We start from the raw sequence: 23,601 nt of genomic DNA, 5'->3' as shown, positions 1-23,601 counted from the left end.
CTGAGGCTGTTTGGGCTCGCCTTTATTTTTTTAATAGCTACGTTTTCCACAGTTCCTGTGTAGCTTTCCTTTCTCAGCATTCACTGCTGGGGCCCTTTGTTTCCCTGCTGCTTACCAGAAGGACAAGTAAAAGACTAGGTGGTGGGAAAGACCAGTATTGGTGAGTGGAATGACTGATCTGGGACTTAAGGCATCATTCATACTGGATAAGGTTGCTTTCCCCTTGAAGGAATAGATCTGTAGTTGGGTGGTACCCTTGGATCCAAGCCTACTGATGGATAAGCAGATGTCAGCTATGACCAGAAGTGCCTTTTATCAGGTTTGACTGGTTAGCCAGCTGCAGCCTTTCCTGGAAGAAAAGATCTGGCAGTGTAGTACATGCCCTGATTACATTAATGCAATACACTGTGTGTGGGGCTGCCATTGAGAAGTATTTGGAAACCTAAGTTGGTGTAGAATGCTGAAGCCAGGGTGTTAACTGGAATAGATCACAGAAACCATATCACTCCTGTCTATACTGACTCCCAATCTGTTTCTGGGCACAGTTCAAGGTGCTGATGTTGACCTTTAAAGCCCTATATGGTTAGGGACCAACATAACTGAAGAGCCACCCGTTCCCTTATGAACCTATCCAATGCTGCAATGTTCTATGGAGGCTCTGCTTCTGGAGCCTCCACCTTTTGAGATTAGGTGGAGGGGTAACCTGGGAGAGGGCTTTCTTAGTCATGGCACCAAAATTCTGGAACTCTCATCCCAGAGAGATACTCTTGTCCCCTTCTGTTGCCATCTTCCACCAGTGGATATAGACTTTTTTTGCTTTGTTCGACATTCCATCAGTGATCTCTCCTTCCTGCCCAATGTTTTAATTGTTGTTTTTATGTTTTTGTATATGTATTTCAGCTCTGGTTTTAATTGTTCTAATGATTTTTGTTGATTTGTTGATAGTGGCTTATAAGATATGGTTTTATTATGTATGTTTTTAATTTTTAAATTTTTTAGCCTCCTTGGTGGCCCTGATGAGGACAGAAAGCTAAAATAAATAAATATCAACGTATAAGGAAAATGATGGGTGAAGAGGAGATGGAGACAAATGCCTCACTTTTCGTCTGTACTCTCTCCCCCTCATTTGTTACATATATGAGTTTACAGTCCTGGTTCTGATACTTGGACTTCTGTAAATTAAACACAGGGCTGGCATGTCCATGGAGCAAAGCAAGGAGGAAAATAAACAAGGTAGTAAGAAAGACAAGAAATAATGCCCAAAACCTCTCTAGAAATACTTTCAATGAATGTTAATGGATTGAACTCCCCCCCCCAAAAGAAGAACATTTCCATATTTGAAAAAACTTAAGGCAGAGATAATATGTCTTCAAGAAACGCATATTAGGGATAAGGAAAGAAGGTTGCTGAATTGTAAGAATTTGGGTTCCCCATTTATCGCAGCAGATAAAGTCAAAAAAAGAGGACTAGTAACTTATATACAGGAAAGATTGAATCCAAAGCTAATTTATGCTTGTTACCAAGGAAGAATCTTAATGACTGAATTCCAGAAAGGCCAAAGAAAAATTTTGGTAGTGAATATCTATGCCCCAAATGAACAACAAGAAAAATTCTACCAAAAATGTTTAGACCGTATATCCAACCTGAACTATAATGATATATGCATCATGGAAGATTTCAATGCAGTGGTAGATAAAAGCCTGGACAGGAAACATGTGAAGAAAGGGGAAAAAGGGGGGGAAACTCTACCCATTTTTTTTTTCGAATTTGCAGAGGAAATGGCCCTTGTAGATCTATGGAGAACATGAAATCTGAACTCAACTAATTATACTTTCTACTCTGATAGACACAAATCCTGGTCATGAATAGATATGTGCTGGACCTCAACATCAGTAGAGGCGGACATGGAAGAAATAGATATTCTACCGCAAGTGATTGGAGACCACAATCCCCTGATAATAAAGATAAAAGAGGAAAGAAGACAATTTAGGTGGAGGCTGAATATAGGCTTATTAAAAGATAAAAAATTTAAAGAAATGGTCTCCAAAGAAATGGAGTGGTTTTTCAAACAAAACCTAAATAATTAAACTACTGTGGAAATAGTATGGGATGCAAGTAAATCCTTTTTTAGAGGACTGGCAATTAGATATATGGCAAATAAAAAGAGAGAAACAAAGACTATCAGAAACTGGAAAGGAATGTAAAAGAAGAGGAAGACATCCTAAAAGATACACCCCAAAACAATACAGCAAAATTGAAGATAAAGATACTCCAACATAAACTTAACCTGATGCTAATGGAGGAGATGGAGAAAAAGATCAAATTGGCAAAATTAAATTACTTTGAAAATGCAAATAAACCTACAAGATGGTTAGCCTATAAATTAAGGAGATAAAACATTAAAAGACAATGTTGAGGGATGAAAAAGGAGAAGAAAAAATGCTTCAGGAGGAAATAAAGAAAGCGGCAGAACTTTTATATAAGAAACTTTACAGGAAAATGACTGTCCAGCCAGAGCAACAAGAAATTTATTTGAAGAAAATGGGACTGAAGAAATTCAATGAAGAACAGAGAAAAATTTTAAATGATCCCATTACCATGAATGAAATATCACAGGCATTTAAAAAACAAAATAAGGGGAAATCTCCAGGATCAGATGGTATCCCAGCTGAATTCTATCAATGTTTAATACTTCCATTTAAGTGCTTGATGGAAAAAATATGGGATACAGAATCCTTACCAGAAACCTGGAAAGAAGCCATGAGCTCTCTAATACCAAAGGAAGGAACGGACTTGAAAGAAATTAAAAATTATAGACCAATCTTACTGTTGAATGTAAATTATAAAATCTTTGCAACTATACTCTCTTGGAGAATGAGGAAAATAATGGACCATATGATCCCCCAAGACCAAGCTGGTTTTTTAACAGGAAGACAGACTAGCCACAATATAAGAAAAATATTAAATATCTTGGAATATTATGAGGCCCATCCAGAAAAACAGCTAGCCTAAATGTTTCTTGATGTGGAGAAAGCTTTTGACAATCTTAACTGGCAATTTATGTTTAAGCAACTAGGAGAGATGCAGTGTGGAGAAAGTTTTCTCAGAATAATTCAAAAAAATTATGATAAACATAAACTAGAATTTCAGTCAATGGCCAACTAACAGAACCAATAGAAATAAAAAAAGGAACGAGACAAGGCTGCCCATTATCACCCCTTCTGTTCATATTAACATTGGAAACACGGATAAGATCTGAAACTTGGATGAAATTAGAGGAGTCAAAATTAAGAAGCAGGAATATAAAGTACAAGCATTTGCAGATGATCTAGTCTTTAATTTAGAAGACCCTTTAACATCAATACAGAAGCTCCTGCAGGAAATTAAGGAATATGGTGCCTTGGCTGGTTTAAAAATAAATACTCAAAAGACAAAGCTGATTACAAAAAACATCCAGAAGCGGCAGATGGAAGAATTAATCCAAAAATCACAGCTTGTAATTTAAAAGAGGATAAAATACTTAGGAATTTGGATGACTAACAGATGTAGCTCTCTGTATGAAGATAATTATATGACATTAATAAAAGCAATCAAAAAAGATCTGGAAAGATGGAAAGACTTGCAGATATCAATGTTGGGAAGAATTGCAGTGATAAAAATGAATGTCCTTCCAAGAGTTCTATTCTTGTTCCAAAGCATACCAGTAGGGGTACCCCAAGCATTTTTCAAAGAACTTAATCAGGCTGTACAATCCTTTATTTGGCAGAATAAAAGACCATGAATCAAGCTGAAAGCGTTGCAGGATACAAAGGAAAAAGCAGGTTTTGCCTTACCAGATTGGTTGTTATACTATAAGGCCTGTGCGTTAACTTGGCTGAAAGAATGGATTACTCTGGAAAATGAAAGACTTTTAAGTCTGGAAGGACATGATTTATTGATGGACTGGCATGCATTTGTTTGGTATAAAAAATGGGAACACCATAAATACTTCAAAAACCATTGGATAAGGAAGGCATTAGTGTCAGTCTGGGAAAGAATAAGATCTACCTTTATCTACCTTTTATGAGAAAATCCCCCTGTGGGTTTCCCCAGTTGAAGCATTTACACAATACACCCTGAAGAAAGAGGGGAAAGCCCCTACCTATAAGGTACTATTGAAACCAGGCGGTATATTGAAAAATTCAAAAGAAATGGCAGATTTAGACATTGAGTTGGGATGGTGGGGCCAGGCACAACTGGAATCTAGATATAAAAAAGATAAGATAATGTGCTTCTATGAAAAGGATGAGAATATTGACATGATAATGTGTGGTACTAATGTAAAAATGATTTAAAAAATATATGGTGTACTTTTAAACATAAAACTACAGGGGGAAGAAGTTAAAGATACTATGATTAAATGGGCAGAGAATGTGGGGCATACAATAGAGTTAGAGCAATGGTTGCAAATGTGGAAAGGCAACTTAAGAATGACAAAATCGGCTTCTTTGAAAGAAAATGTATACAAAATGTTTTACAGACGGCGCTTAACTCCCATTAGGATAGCTAAAATGTCTTCAAATATGTCAAATAAATGTTGGAAATGTGAAAGTATGCCGGGTTCATATTTCCATATGTAGTGGACACGTAAAAAAGCAGCAGATTTCTGGAAGATGGTCCACAGAATGACTCAACAGATACCTAAGATCTCTTTACCTTTGAAGCCAGAACTCTTTTTACTGAATCACATAGTGGTTCCAGTCAATAAAAACCAAAAACACCTGATCTTGAATATAATCACAACAGCCAGGATTCTCTACACAAGACTTTGGAAAATGACAGCCATCCCAACACAAGAAAACCTGGTTGAAAGAACACTTGAGACAGCTGAAATGGATAAATTGTCGAGTTTATTGAAAGATATGGACAATACAATATATAATGACACTTGGGAGCCATTTTACAACTGGATACAAAAGAAGTTTGAAGAAACCTAGCTTTTAGTTAAGATAAAGACCTTTATGGATATTACCTAAAATAAATGGGAAAATTTGCAAATAAATAGCTGACCTGCAGAATATAATGATGTATTAAGAAACACATTAGATTGAATGGTGCAATGTATCAGATTTGTATCACATGAATTTCTTTACCCCATCCCTTCTATTCTGTATTCACTACCTTCTATCAAAAATAAAAAAAAACTTATTAAAAAACAACAACAAAAACCCTTGGCATTCCATGGTAGGAGCGAGAAGTTGTATAAAGCTAACAATTGAAATTATTTGAAGTTTGTAGAGTATTTAGCCCTTTTTGATCCTATCATGGAAGAACATTTGCACAGAGTTCAAGATGATGAAACAATGGTTTACTGCTTAGGAAAAGATACCCAAAATGAGCTTATATGGCTTCTAACAGGTGCCATACAGGAGAAAATTTTAGCATGTATAAGGTCAACCAAATACTAGTCAGTTATTCTGGACTGCACACCTGATATTAGTCATATAGAACAAATGACAATTATTGTACGTTATGTTGGTGTAATCCCATGAATGCGATCAGCCAATTCTGAGATGAAGTCTGAGCCTGAGGTTCTCATAAAAGAACATATCCTGGGATTTGTTCCGCTACAGAAGACTACTGGTGCCTTTATGACAGAAACTCTTCTTGGACAGCTTGAGCAAATGGGATTACCACTTGAGAATCTGCGTAGTCAAGGTTATGATAATGGGAGTAACATGAAAGGTAAAGAAAATGGTGTACAAAAGAGAGTCCTAGACTTTTTTGTTACCTGCAGTGCACACTCTTTAAACTTGGTAGTCAATGATGCTGCTAAGTCTTCTCAGGAAGTAAGGAATTTCTTTGGTGTGGTTCAGCAGATCTATAATTATTTCTCTGCATCGACTCAGCATTGGCAAATTCTAACTAGCCATGTATCAGGCATTAAGCCATTGAGTAAAACAAGATGGGAGAGTCGGATCGATGCTTTGAAACCACTGAGAATTCATCTTGGTCAAATATTTGATGCTTTAACGGAGATCCATCATGACACGTGCTTTGGATCTGCATATCCTTCTTTTCAAACTGAAGCTAAGGGCCTTGCTGATGCAATTTGTAAGTTCAAGTTTATGGTATCCCTTGTTACATGGTACAACATCCTTTTTGAAATTAATGCTACAAGCAAAACACTACAATCTGTGGAAGCTGATTTGAATGCAGCTACAACACAATTGCAAGTGACCAAGGATTACCTTGTGCGCTGTTGGTGTGATAAGGGTTTTCAACAAGTTTTAAAAGATGTGACTGACATTGCAAAGGAGCTAGAAATACCAGAATTTGAGACAGAAGTTATAAAAAAGAGAACAAAACGGCAGTTTTGGGAATGAGGCCCTAGACGAGGCACCACAAGATCCAAAGGAGGAATTCAAAGTAGATTTCTATTATGCTGTCTTAGACATGGCCATACAGTCTGTTGAAGAGAGATTCCAACAGCGACAAGAATTTAATTCCCTGTTTGGCTTCCTGTATGATACATACAGTAACAACCCCAAAACTACTGAAGATGTACTTAAGGCCTGCAAGAATTTGGAAACATCATTGATGCACAATGGAAACAAAGATATTGATGCAGAAGACCTGTGTGATGAACTTGGAGCAGTAGCCTGAAGACTTCCAGGGTATATGACACCAAAAGAAGTACTTCTCTTCCTACTGAAACAACAAACACTGAATAGCTTTCCTAATGTTTCTATTGCTCTGAGGATCCTTCTTACACTTGCAGTGTCAGTAGCAATTGGTGAACGCAGTTTCTCAAAGCTCAAACTTATAAAAACATACCTGCGCTCCACAATGCTGCAGGAGAGACTAATTGGTTTGGCAACTATCTCAACTGAACACACTGAAGCATCAGCACTTGACCTGAATGAATTGGTGAGAACATTTGCAAGGGAAAAGGCACGCAAAGTAAGATTTTGACGTGCCTGAAATGAAAACATGCAAGAGAGATAATTTTGACATCATAGTTTACAGGTTTATTCAAAGTTATTTGTGATTTGTTTTCTGTTTCCTGTTTGAGAAAGAAAAAACAAAGATTGTTGTTATTTATTCTCACACTTATTTAAAGAATTAAAATTTAAAATTTAAATTAAATAAAAATTAAATTAAAAATATAAAAAGTTTCAAGTTTTGTGATTTTCATTTTTCCTACATTTCTTCTGTTTTTAAAAATTGGTTAGTGGGGGGGGGGAAGCAAAAGTAGGTATCTCACCTCAGGTGCCAGAAAGCCTGGCACCAGCCCTGATTAAACATATTCCTTAGTTTGTTGATGGAGCATTTTCAAATGTTCAGAAAGGTTTTTTTCTTTTAAGTGATTTCTCCAGTTATGATTTTGTTGGCTGTTACCTTCTATTAAAATCAGAGCATTTTGGAAGGCACTTGCATAGTATCCAAAAGAGGTTACAAATGAACAAATACAAACATAAAGCTTAAATAAGCTTTTATTTGTGAGTTTTACATTTTTCCCACCCTCATAAGTTAATTGTTAGGAGGACAATAATAACATACTTTGTAAACTGCTCTGAGTGGGTTGTCCAGAAGGGTGGTATACAAATTGAATATTATTATTATTATTATTACTTATCCACAGTCTGTCACTGCTTCTGTGCAAGCTAAGAAATCCTTTAGTGACTTGAAGTGTCAATGAACTACTAGTTGTAATTAATCATAGAGAATTATATGCAATATATTAAAGTATCTTAGCATCTTTAACTCGAAAATAGTAGAGTAACATTGATTTAGTTACTTTTGCCTTCTACTTTGGTGTGTATGTTTCTCTGTAGCTTTCTTTCCACAACAGCTAGATGGTTAGATAGGTAGAAACAGATATTCTATATTTTCTGACAGACTTTGTACTGAAATGTCATCTCTTCCCTCAGGTTTGTAATGAAAATTCTAATAGGTGTGACATCAACAATTGCCTCTTGCTAACAGCTCTCATAATTTAACCCTTCAGGTGAACAAGTTGATTGATGAATTGCAGGCAGCCATCAAGAGCTACAAAGGTCACCTCTCTAAACTTGCCCCTCAGTTACAGGCTGAACAGGAGCAATGCGCTTCTTATGTCTACAAACATATTAAAGAATTTCCTGCGAACACAGTTCGTCCACAAGGTCTGCAACTAAAGGTAGGCATAGTTCCTCATCTGTGTTTGTAAAATACATGATTAGTTTAGTAATATTCCATATCACCACAATCTGTTCAATATTTTAATGTCAATTATTCTGATAGCCAGTATCTTACAGTTTTCCAATTACTTGGTAGTAGTCCAAATTAGAAACACACACAGTTGTTAGATCAATGTAGAATGAAGTCTACTTCATATAATAGCTTTTGTACCCAGAAACTTATTTGCAATTGCAAAATGCGTGCAAAAAGTACTGGTTATGACTACCACACATCTGTATAAATTGCATCTTTTGCTTGCAAAATACAAGATGGAATCCTGTACTAAACAGATTCTTTTTTACTTTATTTTCATGTGCTAAGCAGCCTTTAAAATAAAGCATCTCAAACAATGTTTGAGATGTATGGCAGACAGTAATCACTTCTTAATGGCTTTTTGCTGTAATAGTGATTGTGAGGAAAGGACATCTTTCCATCTTCATTATTACTGAGGTTGCTTAACTGTAGTATAATCAAATCTCCACCACACAAAAGCATGTAAAGCACACAGAATCTAGTGCCAAGCAAGAGTGTTGAGAGTCAACATGGACCCCAGAAAAAAATTACCTCGGGCGGGCCTGTCATACTACTAAAACTAACCAAAACATTGTATGAAAGTGAATCACATGACTTTCCCAATTCTATGGGCCCCAAGGTAACCTGGTCTCCAGAAAATTTGTCATCCTAAGCTCCCCTCCCAAAAGCCCTGGTACCAAGGTGTTTAAATGGGACTTGGGTTTTAGCTGTGCTGAATTGGCTTGCTGACGTAATGGGTATCACAGGATAGCTGGCAACTCATACTCCAGTGAATATCTCTGAATAATCATTTAAGAATGTTTCAGGAACATGCTGTGTATAAATGACATTATCATCGAAACAAGTAATTTTCAATTGATTGATCATCTGCTTTCAAGATAATCAGTGGCTTAATGATTTGATGTTGATACCTCCAGTAGATATATTATTGAAATATAAAACAAAATTAGAACAAACTTACCATTTAATAAACAAAAGCAACCAGTCATCGTTACAAGAAACTGCATTGTTCATATTTTCATTTTCAACAGTATTATCATAACACAGAGAAATTGGGGAGGGGAACCTTGTGCCCCTAACTCATCCCGCCAGTTGATCTTGCCCATGTAGCAAGCAATATCTGGTTATTAAAGTGTTTTTTTAATGATTTTATTTAAAAGGAGAAATAGAGAGTGGACAGTATTACAGTAACAATGAAGATAGTAAGCCAACTTTACAGTTGATCCACTTCGACAACAGCCATTCTTAGTTTTTCTTAAATTTCTACTAACCGTTCAAAAAAGCAAGTATTTCTATTTTTTTCTGAAATACTAAGATTGGTCTATTATACAAAAAATAAGTTATTTTTTGCCGTAAACACATATTCATACTATAATAATAATTATTATTATTAATTATTGCATTTCTAGACTGCCCTTCCCGTCAGATGGGCTCAGGGCAGTGTAATAGCATACAACTTGCAACACACAGTCTAAAAACAATAAAAACATTATAAATAAACATTAAAACACTATTCCATATACAATAAAATTGGCAGATATAAATATTAAAATTCAGCATTTTAGGTGCAGGGCTTGGCTCTTACATCATGCCCTGCACCACACTTATGAGCTCCTGCATGGGTAGTGGATGGTCTTCAGTGGTATGGCTGGCGAGAGGACAGCCTAGCCCTCACCAAATGCCTGGCGGAACATCTCCATCTTGTAGGCCCAGCGGAAAGATAACAAATCCCACTGGGCCCTAGTTTCCTCAGACAGAGAGTTCCACCAGGTCAGAGCCAGGACCAAAAAGGCCCTGGCTCTGGTAGAGGCCAGATGGACCTCCCTGGGGCCAGGGACCATCAGCAACTGCTTATTAGCTGATTGAAGCGAGCTCCGGGAAACATATGGGGAGAGGCGGTCCCGAAGATATGCTGGGCCCAGTCCGCATAGGGCTTTGTAGGTCAACACCAGAACCTTGAACCAGACCTGGTACTCAACTGGTAACCAGTGCAGCTGACGGAGGATGGGTCTTATATGTGCCGTGATTGGAGCTCTGGCAACCACTCGTGCAACTGCATTCTGAACCAGCTGCAGTTTCCAGAACAAGCCCAAGGGAAGCCCTGCATAGAGCAAGTTACAGTAGTCTAATCTGGAGGTGACCGTTGCCTGGATCACTGTCGTAAGGTCATGGGTCGATAAGTAAGGGACAAGTTGTCGAGCTTGTCTTACGTAGAAAAATGAGAATCGAACAACCACTGTGACCTGTGCCTCCATAGACAGGGAAGCATCCAGGACCACCTCGAGGCTCCTCACTCTCTTTTTTTTTTTTTAAAAAAATTTATTGGGTGAGTACAATTTAATATTACAATTTTTTTATTAATACCCTCATTTCCATATTCTCCCACCCTTTCCCCTCCCCCCTTTATCTCAGACTTCCAACAGTTTTCCAACCCGCGGTCTAAGTCTACTACTTGTATCTCTTTTTCTTTTCTTATTCATTCTAGTATACTACTAAAATAGATATTATATGTTAAACTATAAACAACCTAATATCAAATTAACAATTACAACATGTTTCTAACTTATCTCTTCTCCTCTTGTAAAGATCGCCCTCTCTTCCCTTCTGCCAAATTAATAGTTATCTAGCACCCACATTTCTCCCTTTACGTCCCACTTCTTTTCCAAATACTGTTTTAATGTCCCCCAGTCATTAAAGAATTCCTCTGGATTCTGTTCTCTCAGCTTTCTTGTCATTTTGTCCATTTCTGCCATGTACAGCAATTTTTGTATCCAATTTTCAATAGATGGTACTTCTTTTGTCTTCCACTTCTGAGCGTATAGAATTCTCGTCGCTGTTGTCATGTAAAATAGTAATGTTCTATATTGCCAGGGAATCCCCTCCATATTCAAATTCAACAACAGCAGTTCTGGGTTCTTATTTATTTGAATTTGTAAAATTGCAGTCATAGCTTCTATGCAGTCATAGCTTCTCCCCAGAACTGCTTTGCTACCTCACAGGTCCACCACATATGATATAATGAACCTTCATGGTTTTTACATTTCCAGCACTTATCTGACATTTTGTTATTCCCATATGCTATTTTCTTCGGCGTTAAGTACCATCTATATATCATCTTATAAACATGTTCTTTAATATTAGTACAAGTCGATATCTTCAATGTATTTTTCCATAAGTATTCCCATGCCTCCATTGTTATGTCTCTATTACAGTTTATAGCCCACTTCACCATCTGGACTTTAACAGTTTCGTCTTCTGTATACCATTTTAACAAGATCTTATAAACTTTAGAAATCTTTTTCTTGCCTTCTTGTAGTATACATTCTTCCAATTCCGAGTTTTTCCATTTAAATCCCGATTTTAAACGATCCGAATCATATAAGTCTTTAATCTGCCTATATTGGAACCATCCATAATAAGATACTTCATCTTCTGTTTTAAGCTTAATCATATTCTGCTCCATTTTCAACACCTCTTTATATGACACACATTATTCCCTATTATAAATTATCCTCGGATCAATAGCTTCCATTGGCACCACCCACGTTGGGATACCTTCATCCAAATATTTTTTATATTTTTGCCGAACCATGAAGAGACTTCGCCTAATATAATGATGCAGAAACATAGAGTCCGCTTTGATTTTATCGTACCATAAGTAAGCATGCCAACCAATTTTTTTTTATATCCTTCAAGAGTTAAGAGTTTAAGATTCTCTAACAACATCCATTCTTTAAGCCACACCAAACATATTGCTTCATGGTATAATCTTATATTTGGTAATTGTAATCCCCCTCTTTCTTTGTCATCACATAAAACTTTCATCTTCACTCAAGGCTTCTTCCCTGCCCATACCAAGTCCGATATTTTCCTTTGCCACTTGTCAAATTGCTTGTTGTCTCTTATTTATGGTATTGTTTGCAATAAAAACATAATTCGTGGAAGTACATTCATTTTAATTACTGCTATTCTTCCCAGCCATGACAAATTCATCTTATCCCATTTGATTAAATCTCTATCAATTTGTTGGCACAGCTTTTCATAATTGTTCTTGAATAAGTCAATATTTTTAGCAGTAAGCTCTATTCCTAAATATTTTACTTTATGTGTTACCTCACAGTTGGTAATTTCCGTTAATTCTTGTTGTCTTTGTTTCACCATATTCTTACATAATATCTTAGATTTTCTTTTGTTAACATAAAATCCAGCCAAATCACCAAGGTTTTTTATTTTATCCAACAATCTTGGCATATTTTGGATTGGATCCTCTACGATAACCATTACATCATCCGCAAAAGCTCTGACTTTGTATGTAAATCCCTTAATCGTCATACCTCTTATGGCGTCGTCTTCTCGTATCTGCATCAATAAAATTTCCAATATCAAGACAAACAACAGTGGAGACAATGGGCAACCTTGCCTTGTACCCTTCCGTATTTCCAGTCTCTTAGTTAATTCATCATTTACTACGATTGCTGCACACTGGTCTTTATATATAGTTCTTACCGCTTGGATGAACTCTTTTCCCATCTGTAACTTCTCCATTGTGGCGAACATAAAATTCCAATTTAAATTGTCAAAAGCCTTCTCTGCATCCACAAAAAAGAAACCAACTTCCTTTTCACAGTGTCTGTCATAGTATTCTATTGCATTTATTACAGTCCTTAGATTGTCTTTAATCTGTCTGTTTGGTAAAAATCCTGCTTGCTCTTCTGCAATAAATTCAGCCAGCCATTCCTTCAGCCTCTCCGCCAATATTTTCACAAAAATCTTGTAGTCATTATTTAACAGTGATATAGGTCGATAATTTTTTACATTGCATAGGTCCTGTTCTTTTTTTGGAATCAGTGATATATTAGCCTCATTCCAGGTTTCCGGAATCTTTTGTCCCTTTAAGATCCCATTCATCACTTTTTTCAGGAAAGGCACCACCTCTTTTGCCATTACTTTATAAAATTTAGCCGTTATTCCATCAGGTCCTGGTGCCTTCCCCAATTTAGTCGACTGTATTGCATCCATAATTTCTGTGTCTGTTATTTCAGCAGTTAGTTTTCGCTTCCACTTCTCAGATAGCTTTGGTAAGTCAATTTTGCTCAAATATTGATCAATACTATCCTCCTTTACCACTTTACTCTGATATAGTTTGGCATAAAATTTATAAAATGCTGTACTTATGGCTGATTGATCCTTTAACGTCTTATCTTCTTCTGTAATCTTAGTTATCACTCTTTTTTCCCTCCTCTTCTTTAATTGCCAAGCTAAATATTTCCCCGGCTTGTTGGCACCCTCAAATGTTTTTTGTTTTAGTTTCTTCAATTCCCATTCCAATTCTTTGTTCTCCATTGCTTTTAATTGTTCTTGCAAAATCTTTATCTCCAGGTGTAATTTCTTTCCCCCCGGTCTTTTCTTTAATTGAGGCTCCTCACTCTCGACACTGGCATAAGTGGCACTCCATCAAGAGTGGGGCGCCAGAGTCCCACACCCATGGACCCTAGACCCACATGCAGGACCTCCGTCTTCAAAGGATTCAGTCTCAGACAACTCTGCTTCAACCATCCAGTCACAGCTTTGAAGGCACGCTTCAGGACATCTGGGGCAGAGTTGGGCTGTCTGTCCATCATCAGATACAATTGGGTGTCATCTGCATATTGATGGCACCCAAGTCCGAAACTCCGTACCAGCTGGGCAAGTGGGTGCATATATACGTTAAATAGCATATATACGTTAAATAGTAATAACAATTTCACTACTAAATAAAGTATCTACTAACATTTTTAAGATTCAGCACTGGGTGAAATTTAAAATGTTCTATATTCAACCTTTTGTTCAGCTTCATACTATTTAGTATATTTATTGATTAGTTTGATTATTTAACAACAGTTAATCTATTTTACTATTAATTATACATTCCAAATTTAATGAATTGACTTGATTTCATCAAATCATGAAAAAATATAACAATAAAAGAGATATTAAAGAGGAGAGAGAGGAGGAAAAAAAGTTTCTGTAACATAATTATATAAGTCAGCAATAATTATAAGCAACAGAATGTTTAAGTTTCAAAATAGATCTCCCCTCCATCTCCATTTGTGCATTCTTCCAATTTGCATGACTTGAACTGATTCTAGTAATTTGCTCATTGTCCAGAAAGCTGCAGAATCCTTGGATCGTCCCTGGGTCAAAGTTGCCATGCACCCTCAATTAGTCTCATACTGACCCTCAGAATACATTCTCTAAATCCAAATTGGCCAAAGTTTCCAAGATTCTGCGAAACCCCAGATTATTACTTTTGAATTTAATTTCCCAGATTTCTGTTCTCTGGCTTATTTATATTAGTGAGTGTCAGGTCTGTTGCCCACTGTCCCTCCATATTGTTGCCAAGTGTATGATATGTTGCAATAGCCTCTTGCACCTGTTTCCCTTGTTGCCTTCCAGATTCCAGGATGGTCGAGCCCTTATCTCGGATGGCTCACTGCAGCAGCCTTGGGACAGCTCCTTCTGCCCTGCTACTGATTGTGTTCAGCTGGGAGAGTTGGAGGGGTGGGGGAACATGTGAACAGGTTGATATAATGTATCCTGTACTCAATGCATCATTCTTAACAAGAGACCTGTGTACAGCCAGACACCTTTGATTGCTTCTGTGTAACCGATGGATATATGTATCGAGAAGCCTGTGATATCTCAATAAAGACCCATTTACTCAAGAGAGCTTGGATTTCTTGCTGCAAGGGTTGGGAGTCACCTTCAACATATCCTGTCTTCCATAGACTGACATATTGTTAAGAATCACCTTTACCTCCAAACCCATACCCAGGAGAGATGGCTACAGGCTTTTCGTTGAATGAGCTGCTCGACCTGGGAGGGATGGATGCGGAGGACCTTTCCTTTCAAGCAGTCTGACCCCTGGAATGGGTGCCGATGGCCGGACAGACTTCTGTGGGGAGAGGGGTGATTCCCCGGAGTGGGGCCACCCACCTGTCGTGGTCCACCTTGCCCACCCTGAGACAATGGGCCCCTCAGCCGAGGGAGGAGAAGGAGCGGTGCCATGGGACTTTACTTGCATGCTACTCCATGGGAACAGGGCTCAGCAGTGGTCTGGACCCCCAATTATCCACCATCCCGGAGACCCAGCCAGGGTGAGAGGCCGGGGTGGATTACACTTGGGAGACGTTCCAACTCTCAGTGGAAGTGGAGGGCCAAGTGATAGCCAGCGGTGGCCAGGAATTATGGTGGGATGAGGTGGTGGGCCATTACATGGAGGTGCCCAGTCCGTGTGAGAGCTCAGCTGCCGGAGGCCTGGAGCCCCCTTTCCAACCCCAGACCAGCGCGAGCCGGATACCATCGCAGGAGGTCCAGCAGTGGGAACAGGTGTATCCAGAGCAGGGGGCACCCAAGCCAACTGAGGGCGCAGAGCAGCGAGGGGGGATCATTTGGATGCCCTCATGGAACAAGTCCAGGTGATGCGCTATGATTTGCTAGCAGTGACTGGCCTAACACAGGGCTGGGTGGATAGCGCCCGGGGCATGCAATGCACCCTGGATCCCCATGAGTTTATCAAGATTGGGGACCCTGGAATATACCCCGCAGCTCCCATTCACCCCTTTCTGGCCCCCCTGGATGCAGCACAAACGGTGCTGCCTGATGTACAAATCCCCGTAATTGCAGAATATGCTAGTGAGGGGTCCCAGGAGTCTCGCTCCTCCGGCTTGAGCGAGTATCACGATGCCTGTTGGGGCAGGGATGACGCAGGACTCAGAGACCCCCATCGAGCCCGACCTCTCCCAGGAGGAGTGGGAACAGGCATGGCAGATGCAAAGCAATTGGGAAGAACAACTCCACTGTGAAGCCCTCCAAACGACAGGAGGGCCAGATCCATGGGGAAGAGGAGCACAGAGCCGCCAAGGCCAAAGAGGTGCAATATGCCAAGTTGGAGGTGCAGGTGGCGTCGATGAGGGGAGTTGGCACATGCGGCGCACCTAATGGGACTTATGATGACCCAGCCAGTTGGGCCCCCCATGATTACTCATCCGGAACTCCCCCTGGAGGAAGAGCTGCTGCCTCCACTGCCACCCCCTGCCACTGTTCCACCAGCTCCAAGTGGTGTCCGAACCTACTGCCCCCACCGGTGTCGGTGGGGATCAGCGCAAGGGGGGCAGCTGGATCCAGGCAGGGACCACTACCCAGGCTGCTGCCTGGTCCCACCCCCCACCCAGGGCTGCCGAGAGACCAATGCGAGGCCCCCCAACACATACCCAGCACAGCAAGGGGGGAACCGGGGCGGTGCCCCGGTCTCCCGAGGGATGCACACAGAAGTACCCAGCCTGTAGCTCCGGCCCCAGCGCCTAGGGGGCTGCCCAGAGGACCTCAACTCCCTCGGGAAACCACTGGACTACAAGACCACTGGGCTGTCACGCCCCTACCCGAGGCCAGAACGGGGCCAACCCACACACCCCTTACCAGGCGGGGCGTACCCGGACACGAGAGCGAGGGGAATGAAGCTGCCATTAGGCTGGATTAAGCTGGAAGCCACTTTCAATGGAGATCCTAGGAAACTGGGATACTTCATTGTGCAAGTGATGGAATTCTTCAATGAATGGGGCCATCTGTTTGCATCAGAGCAAAGCCGCATTACCCATCTGGGGTCCAAATTGGGGGGAGTGGCAGCGGAATGGTATGTGAACGTGCATGTCACAGGAGCCCCCGAGCTCTATGATTTGCAAGTATCTACTGGAGGTATCAACATCATAAGAGCCCAATATGAAGACCCAATGGAAGGGGAGAGGGCCCGGACCAAACTCCAAGCAGGGGTCCCGGCCCGTGAGGGACTACACCGCCGAGTTCTGTCAACTCACCACCAAGTGCCCAGACTATCATGAAGAAGTTAAGATAGAACTATTCTGGAATGGCATGAATACTGACCTGCTAGATCGGGCCCTGATGCAAGATGATCCATCAACCCTCCTGGGATGGATCCAATTGGCGTGCAAGGTCAAAAGCCAGACGCAGGTAGTCTGGTTGGTAAAGCAATACCAGCTTACGGGAGTGAGGAGCCCCCCCCCCCGTATATAGCTGCAGCCGAGCACCACCGTCTGGTGGATCCGGATCCAGCCAAGAGCTGCAAGACACCTGCTGGAGGCAAGGGCTGTGCCTGCAATGTGGGGCGTCAGGCATTTTGCCGCACAATGCCCCTTTAAGCCAATGTCTGCCCAGCAAAGCCAAAGACCCCCTCTGGCTCTACGAGCACTGTAGGCTGAGCGAAAGCTACCACCCAAGTGCGGGAGGCCGGAAACTGGCTTGGATGTGGAGGAACACCTGGGCGACTTGGAAGACCTCTGCCAGGAGGAGGAGATGTATCTACCGCCGGGAAACGGGACAGATCTGCCGTAAGCCGGCCCCGACGGCAGGTCGCGAAGGAGTCCACCCCATCCCAGGTGAGGGAGAGGCAGGCCATACTATTTATGCCTGTGATATTAGTGAACCCAAAAAGGGGAACCCATGTGTGAGTGCAAGCCCTAATAGATTCGGGATGCTTGTGCGACATTATGTCGCCCGCCTTAGTAAACGGGCTCGGCCTGGACACCCACAAACTAAAGGACCCAATAGTATTCAAGCAAATGGATGGGTCTAGTATGAGCCCCGCCCCCTATGAAACCAAGCCGGTCCCAACTGGGATGGGGGAACACTGGGAAGCCTGAGCCTACATAGTCAGCAATGTCGCAAAATACCCCTTGGTGTTGGGGAGCTGCTGGCTCTGGGATCATGATCCCTACATTAAATGGTCCATGGGAACGATCATATTTAAAGGGGACAAATGTGCAGTGCATGCATGGGTGAAGGCATGGGGAAAGGAAGCCCCCTCCCGGTTGGAGGTCGTATTGCTCACGGAGAAGGAGGAGAGATCCATCCCCCTCGAGTATCGAGACCTCCACTTAGTGTTTGATGACAAGGAGGCTGACAAGCTCCTCCCCACACCAAAACACAGACTGTGCTATCGAACTAGTCCCCGGGAAAAGCTTCCTAAAGACAAACTGTACTCAATGAGCCCAGCAGAAAGACAGGAGCTGAGGAAATTCATTGACAAAAATCTGGAGTGCAGTTTCGTCCGCCCAACCAGCTCCCCCCATGCAGTGCCAGTCTTGTTCGTCAAAAAGAAAGATGGGGGCCTGCGCCTATGCACAGATTTCAGGGGAATAAATGCCATATCCATGTCCAACGCATACCCTTGATCCGAGACCTACTAAGCGTGGTGGCCCAAGGCAAAATCTTTTCGAAGTTGGACTTAAAAGATGCCTACTTCCGGGTCCAGATAAGGGTGGGGGGATGAATGGAAGACCACATTCAACACCCCCTTGGGACAATTCAAATACCTGGTCATGCCATTTGGCTTGAAAGGCTCCCCAGGTGTGTACATGAACCTCATCAATGTAGTACTGCATGAATACCTGTACAAGGGGGTGGTGGTTTACCTAGATGATGTGCTTGTCTATTCAGCGGATAAGAAAGCACATGTAGAGTTACTCTGGAAAGTGTTAACTGCTTTGATGAAACACAAACTGCTGGTGAAACTATCAAAGTGTGAGTTCCACAAAGAGGAGCTGGACTTTCTAGGGTACTGCATTTCCCATCAGGGGCTAAAAATGGATCCTGCCAAAATTCAAGCGATTCTGGTTTCAAGCCTTCTGGTTTGGCACCCCAAACCAGAAGGCAATTACAATCCTTCCTAGGATTTGCCAACTTTTATAGGCCGTTCATAAACAACTTTGCCCAAATAGCCCTACCCCTAACAGATTTACTGAAAACCAAGGGCAAAGGACTACCAGACAAAAAACCTAGCGCAAAGTTACACTGGACGGAGGAGTGCCAACAAGCCTTTGAGAACCTAAAACAAAGGTTTATCTCGGAACCGGTTCTACAACACCCGGATGAGAACCGTAAATTCATAGTGCAAGTAGACGCAAGTGATACGGCAGTAGGCGGGGTCTTACTACAGCCCAACGGGGAGGGAAATCTACGCCCTTGTGCCTATCTGTCCAAAAAGTTTTCAGACACTGAGCGCAACTGGAGTGTATGGGAAAAGAAGCGTTTGCTGTAAAACTCGCCCTCACTATGTGGAGGCAATGGTTGGAAGGGGCTAAAAACCCGTTTGAGGTCTGGACAGACCATAAGAACCTAGAAGCCCTACGCGCGTCCTGTAAATTAAATGCCAAGAAACTGCGGTGGGCAGAGTTCTCCAAATTCGAGTTTACCCTAAAATACCTCCCGGGGCGGGCTAACTTCCTAGCGGACATCCTCTCATGCATGCCTCAGCATGACAGCCAAAGGGAGGAGGTGATCGACACAGTATTCTCACCCACCCAACTGGGAGGAGTGGTGACAACACACAGCAAAACAGCAAATCAGCCAGAAACCTGATCTCTCAGAATGGAGGGAGAAAGTAAAAGTGGAGGTGGAAAGGGAGGGGGGAAGCACCTCCGCGAGCGAGCTAACACAAATGGAGACTGGCGAATGGTACCGAGGCAGTAAATTCTATGTACCACACAGCTTGCGGCCACTTTGGCTACTTAAAAATCCTCCACTTAGTACAATGACAATTGTTCCCCCTATTCCCAGCCTAGTCAGCCTCTCCAGATGGATACCATGGTTGATGGCATCCAATGCTGCTAAGTGACCCAGGAAAATCAACAGGGACACAATCCTTCTTACTCTCCCAGTGAAGGTCATCAGTCAGGGCAAACAAAGTCATTTCTGTCCCAAAGCCAGGCTGAATCTAGACCAAAATGGGTTTAGGTTGTCTGTCTCCTCCAAAGCCACCTGAAGCTGTGTAACATTCGCTTGAGCGCCTTGTCCAAGAATGAAACAATAGGCATTAGCCATAGTTGTTTAGGCCATTAGAGTCCAGGGATGTCTTCTTCAGAAGAGTGTCTCACATCCTCCTTTTGGTACACACCCCTATTGGAGGTAGTCAGAACTATACCCTCTCACAAAAAAGCATTTATTACCGCCTGGACCCAGGCAACAAGCCTATTCCAGAATTATACTATTAGCCATGAGGGGCAAGTGTTGAGATTGGACATGGTGGGCTGCACACTTTGAAAAACCTTGTCCATATAATCAGCCTCACCAACTGAAAGTCATCCATACAACTAGTACCAGCTCTGCTGAACAACATTGTGCCAATGCAATGGTGGCAGAAACATAAGCTCACTTTGCTACCATCAAAGAGTAGGTGTGATAATGTACTCTTACTGGTTCAGTTGCATTCGCTTCAAGTTTTTCTCTACTTCTGCTCCGACCCTATGCCCAATTGTTTTATCATCTGAAGTTCCTCCGTAAACCAAGAAACATTGCAGACTCCACTGGAGAGAAGATACTCAGGGTCAATTGTGTTCTCCTTCTGAGGTGGAGGACATCTTGAGATGTATGAGTCCCACCATTTATTCAGGGAGGCAGGATTAATTTGGACTTCCTGTCTTCCAGTAAGTGTCACTTTTCCCTTCAGTTTTGCTTCTGCCTCAACAGGGAGAGCAGAGACTTAGGCTTCTGCCTTGGATAGGGTTGCCAGGTACCCCTCACCTCCTGTTGGGAGGGTGGAGTACCTGTCACTTACCTTGTGCAGAGCACGAGGTCTTCTTTTGCGCATGATGATATCACACCATGCCAGCCATGCGAGTGCTCCCATGCTCTGTATGGGGCCAATTCAGCCCATTTGGGGCCCAAATTGACCCCAAACAAAGTGTGGAAATGCTCCCACAGGTGGCACAATGACATCACTTCCGGAAGAGACTTCACTGCACTGGTTGGGAGCGTACATGGTACATACTCCTGAGGTGCCTGCCGGTGGTGGGCAACCTCCAGGAGTGTGCCCCCTCCCACTGATCACTGGGCATATTTCTTTATTGAATGTGGATTATAAGGTATTTACAATAATAATGGCTCAAAGATTGAGAAGATGCATTTCAGAGATAATAGATGAAGACTAAACAGGCTTCATCCCGAAGAAGTAAATGAAAGATAATATCAGATACCTTCTTAGTGCATGTCAGGTTCTGTCACAGGCACCGCCTGGTGAGACGCTGGTCTGTCTGACCTCCTCCTTAAAGGACCATCAGGGAATATGTGGGAGCCCGCTCTGTGGAAGGAGGGGGGCATACCTCACACTCACACCATCTCAGTCCACTCGCAGTTCCCCTCAACCTGACCTTGGCCCCGGCTGCCTTCCATGACAGCTGGCCCCATCCAGCTGTCGGTCTTACTCCTCCTCCTCCTCCTCCTCCTCTTCATCTTCTCTCCTCTACCTCCTCTCCACTGCTCGCTCGCTCGCTCGCTCACTCATTCTCTCTCTCTCTCTCATTCACTCTCTCTCTCTCTCTCTCTCTCAGCCATGGCCTCAGTACCCTAGCCACAGCCTTGGCTGTCATAGGCAGTCACACCTGTGGATGCTTTGCTGGCTGCCTTGGCTGTCTCTACTAAGGGCCACAAGCAGCTCCACTTGTGGCTGCTTTGCTTTCAGCCCCACCTGGTTCTGGCTGATTCCTTCTAGCCTGTCTGCAGGCTGGGGCCTGACCCTGTGCTGTCCTTGCTCTACCACAGGTAAGGCTGCTGACTGTCCTGCTGCTGGCTGGATGTCCCTGCTTCCTGGGCTTTCTCCCTCTGGTCTGATCCGCTCCCAGTTGTCCTCACTATCCCTGCCTGGGCTCCCAGCAGAGGGTGGGGTTAGCTGGCTTCCACCTGCCCCTTCTAGCCCTCTGAGGCATGGGTGCCTCTTTACCTCCCTCTGTTGCTGGCAAGTTTGGGACCTGGTCTGTTGGGGTGGCAGAGTAGCTGCCTCCTGGCTGTGCCCTGCCTGTTCCTCTTGGCAAGTCCGGGGGCTTAGCCTCAGACCCCAAACAGTATAATTGAATATTCTAGGTGAAAAGGTGAAAAAACTGCATTTATGTTGATGCTGAAAAAATGTTTGACAACATTTCTTGGAAGTTTCTTATGAAAGCACTGCAAAGAATGAATTGTGGGAATGAGTTTCTGAATTGGATTCAAAGTATTTATACCAAACACCAAGCTGCAATTTTAGTGAATGGTTCACTCACAAAGAAGATTGAAATAACAAAAGGTACACGTTAAGGATGTCCAATCTCACCATTATTGTTTATCATCACACTTGACATTTTGGCAGTGAGAATTAGACAAGACAGCAGAATTACTGGAATAAAGGAAAGGAAATAGGTATATATGATGAAAAGCTATGCAGATGATGTGGTTATATCAGTGACAAATCCACATACTTCTTTGATTTATGTAATGGAACAAATATTAAGATTTGGTCAGCATTCTGGATATAAGCTAAATAAGAAGAAAACAAAGATAATGTTATTTTCAACAATGAAAGAAGAATGTGAAAAGTTCAAAAACATAACCGACTGTACCATTACCATGAAGCCAATAAAATATTTAGGGATAAACATATCATCACGAAATGTGAACTTTTTCAAAGATAATTATTAAAAGCTATGGACAGGAATTATTGAAGATCTGCAGAGATGGCAAAAATGGAACATTTCATTGTTAGGAAGAAATGCAGCTATTAAAATGAATATTCTACCTAAACTGAATTTCCTATTCCAAATGATCCCAATTTACATTGAACAAAAGATCTTCAACAAGTGGCAAAAATTAATAAATGATTTTCCATGGAAAGGAAAGAAACCAAGCATAAGACTCAAAATATTGCAAGATGATAAAAACCGAGGAAGATTGGCGGTACTGAAATCAAGCATTGGCGTTAGTTTGGATAACAGATCATGAATCCAAGCAGCAGGCAAATCAAATTGGAGATAGCAGATTCTAAAGAAGGTACCCACAATTATTTATGGACAAAGAAATCATGCAAATCCATCCAAAAACAAGACCCATATTACAAGGGATGGAGTGCTTAAAATATGGTTCCAATTCAGAAATAGATTGAGCCCACCAATTTCCCCTCTGATGTTGCCAATTAACACCTACTATGATGCAGCAGTGAGAAATAGAACTGATCAATTCAGTTACGAATCAATGATAGACTAGAAAGGAAATATAAAAACCTGGCAAGAAATCCAGGCTCAAGGCAAAAACGTTCCATGGCTGACTTATCACCAAATAGTATCAAGACTGAAGGATCAAATTCTCAAAGAAAGTGGCAGGCTAAGAGCAAGACCACAATTTGAATTATTAATAACTGACTTGTCACATCTTTTGGGGAAGATCTATAAAATGCTACTGCAATACCATACAGAAATGGAGCAAGTCAAGACTTGTATGATAAAATGGATGCAAAATTTTGGGGAAACTATTCCGATGGACTTATGGGAAAATTTATGGACTAAGAACATA

The 23,601-nt window shown here is 41.7% G+C and overlaps 1 protein-coding gene across 1 annotated transcript in view; it reads left to right on the top strand.

Moving 5' to 3' along the window:
• Nucleotides 1-23,601, top strand: part of DCDC1 (doublecortin domain containing 1) — an 807,587-nt gene that overhangs the window by 342,704 nt on the left and 441,282 nt on the right. The window contains exon 10 of the mRNA XM_054969981.1: nt 7,991-8,161. Within this exon, the coding sequence (XP_054825956.1) occupies nt 7,991-8,161 (171 nt within the window). The remainder of the gene's footprint in view (nt 1-7,990; nt 8,162-23,601) is intronic.

Source organism: Eublepharis macularius, chromosome 2 (genome assembly GCF_028583425.1).
Source record: "Eublepharis macularius isolate TG4126 chromosome 2, MPM_Emac_v1.0, whole genome shotgun sequence".
In the NCBI taxonomy this organism is placed as follows: Eukaryota; Metazoa; Chordata; class Lepidosauria; order Squamata; family Eublepharidae; genus Eublepharis; species Eublepharis macularius.
The sequence above is the reverse complement of the archived record's forward strand: the minus strand, read 5'-3'. Positions and strand labels throughout refer to the sequence as shown.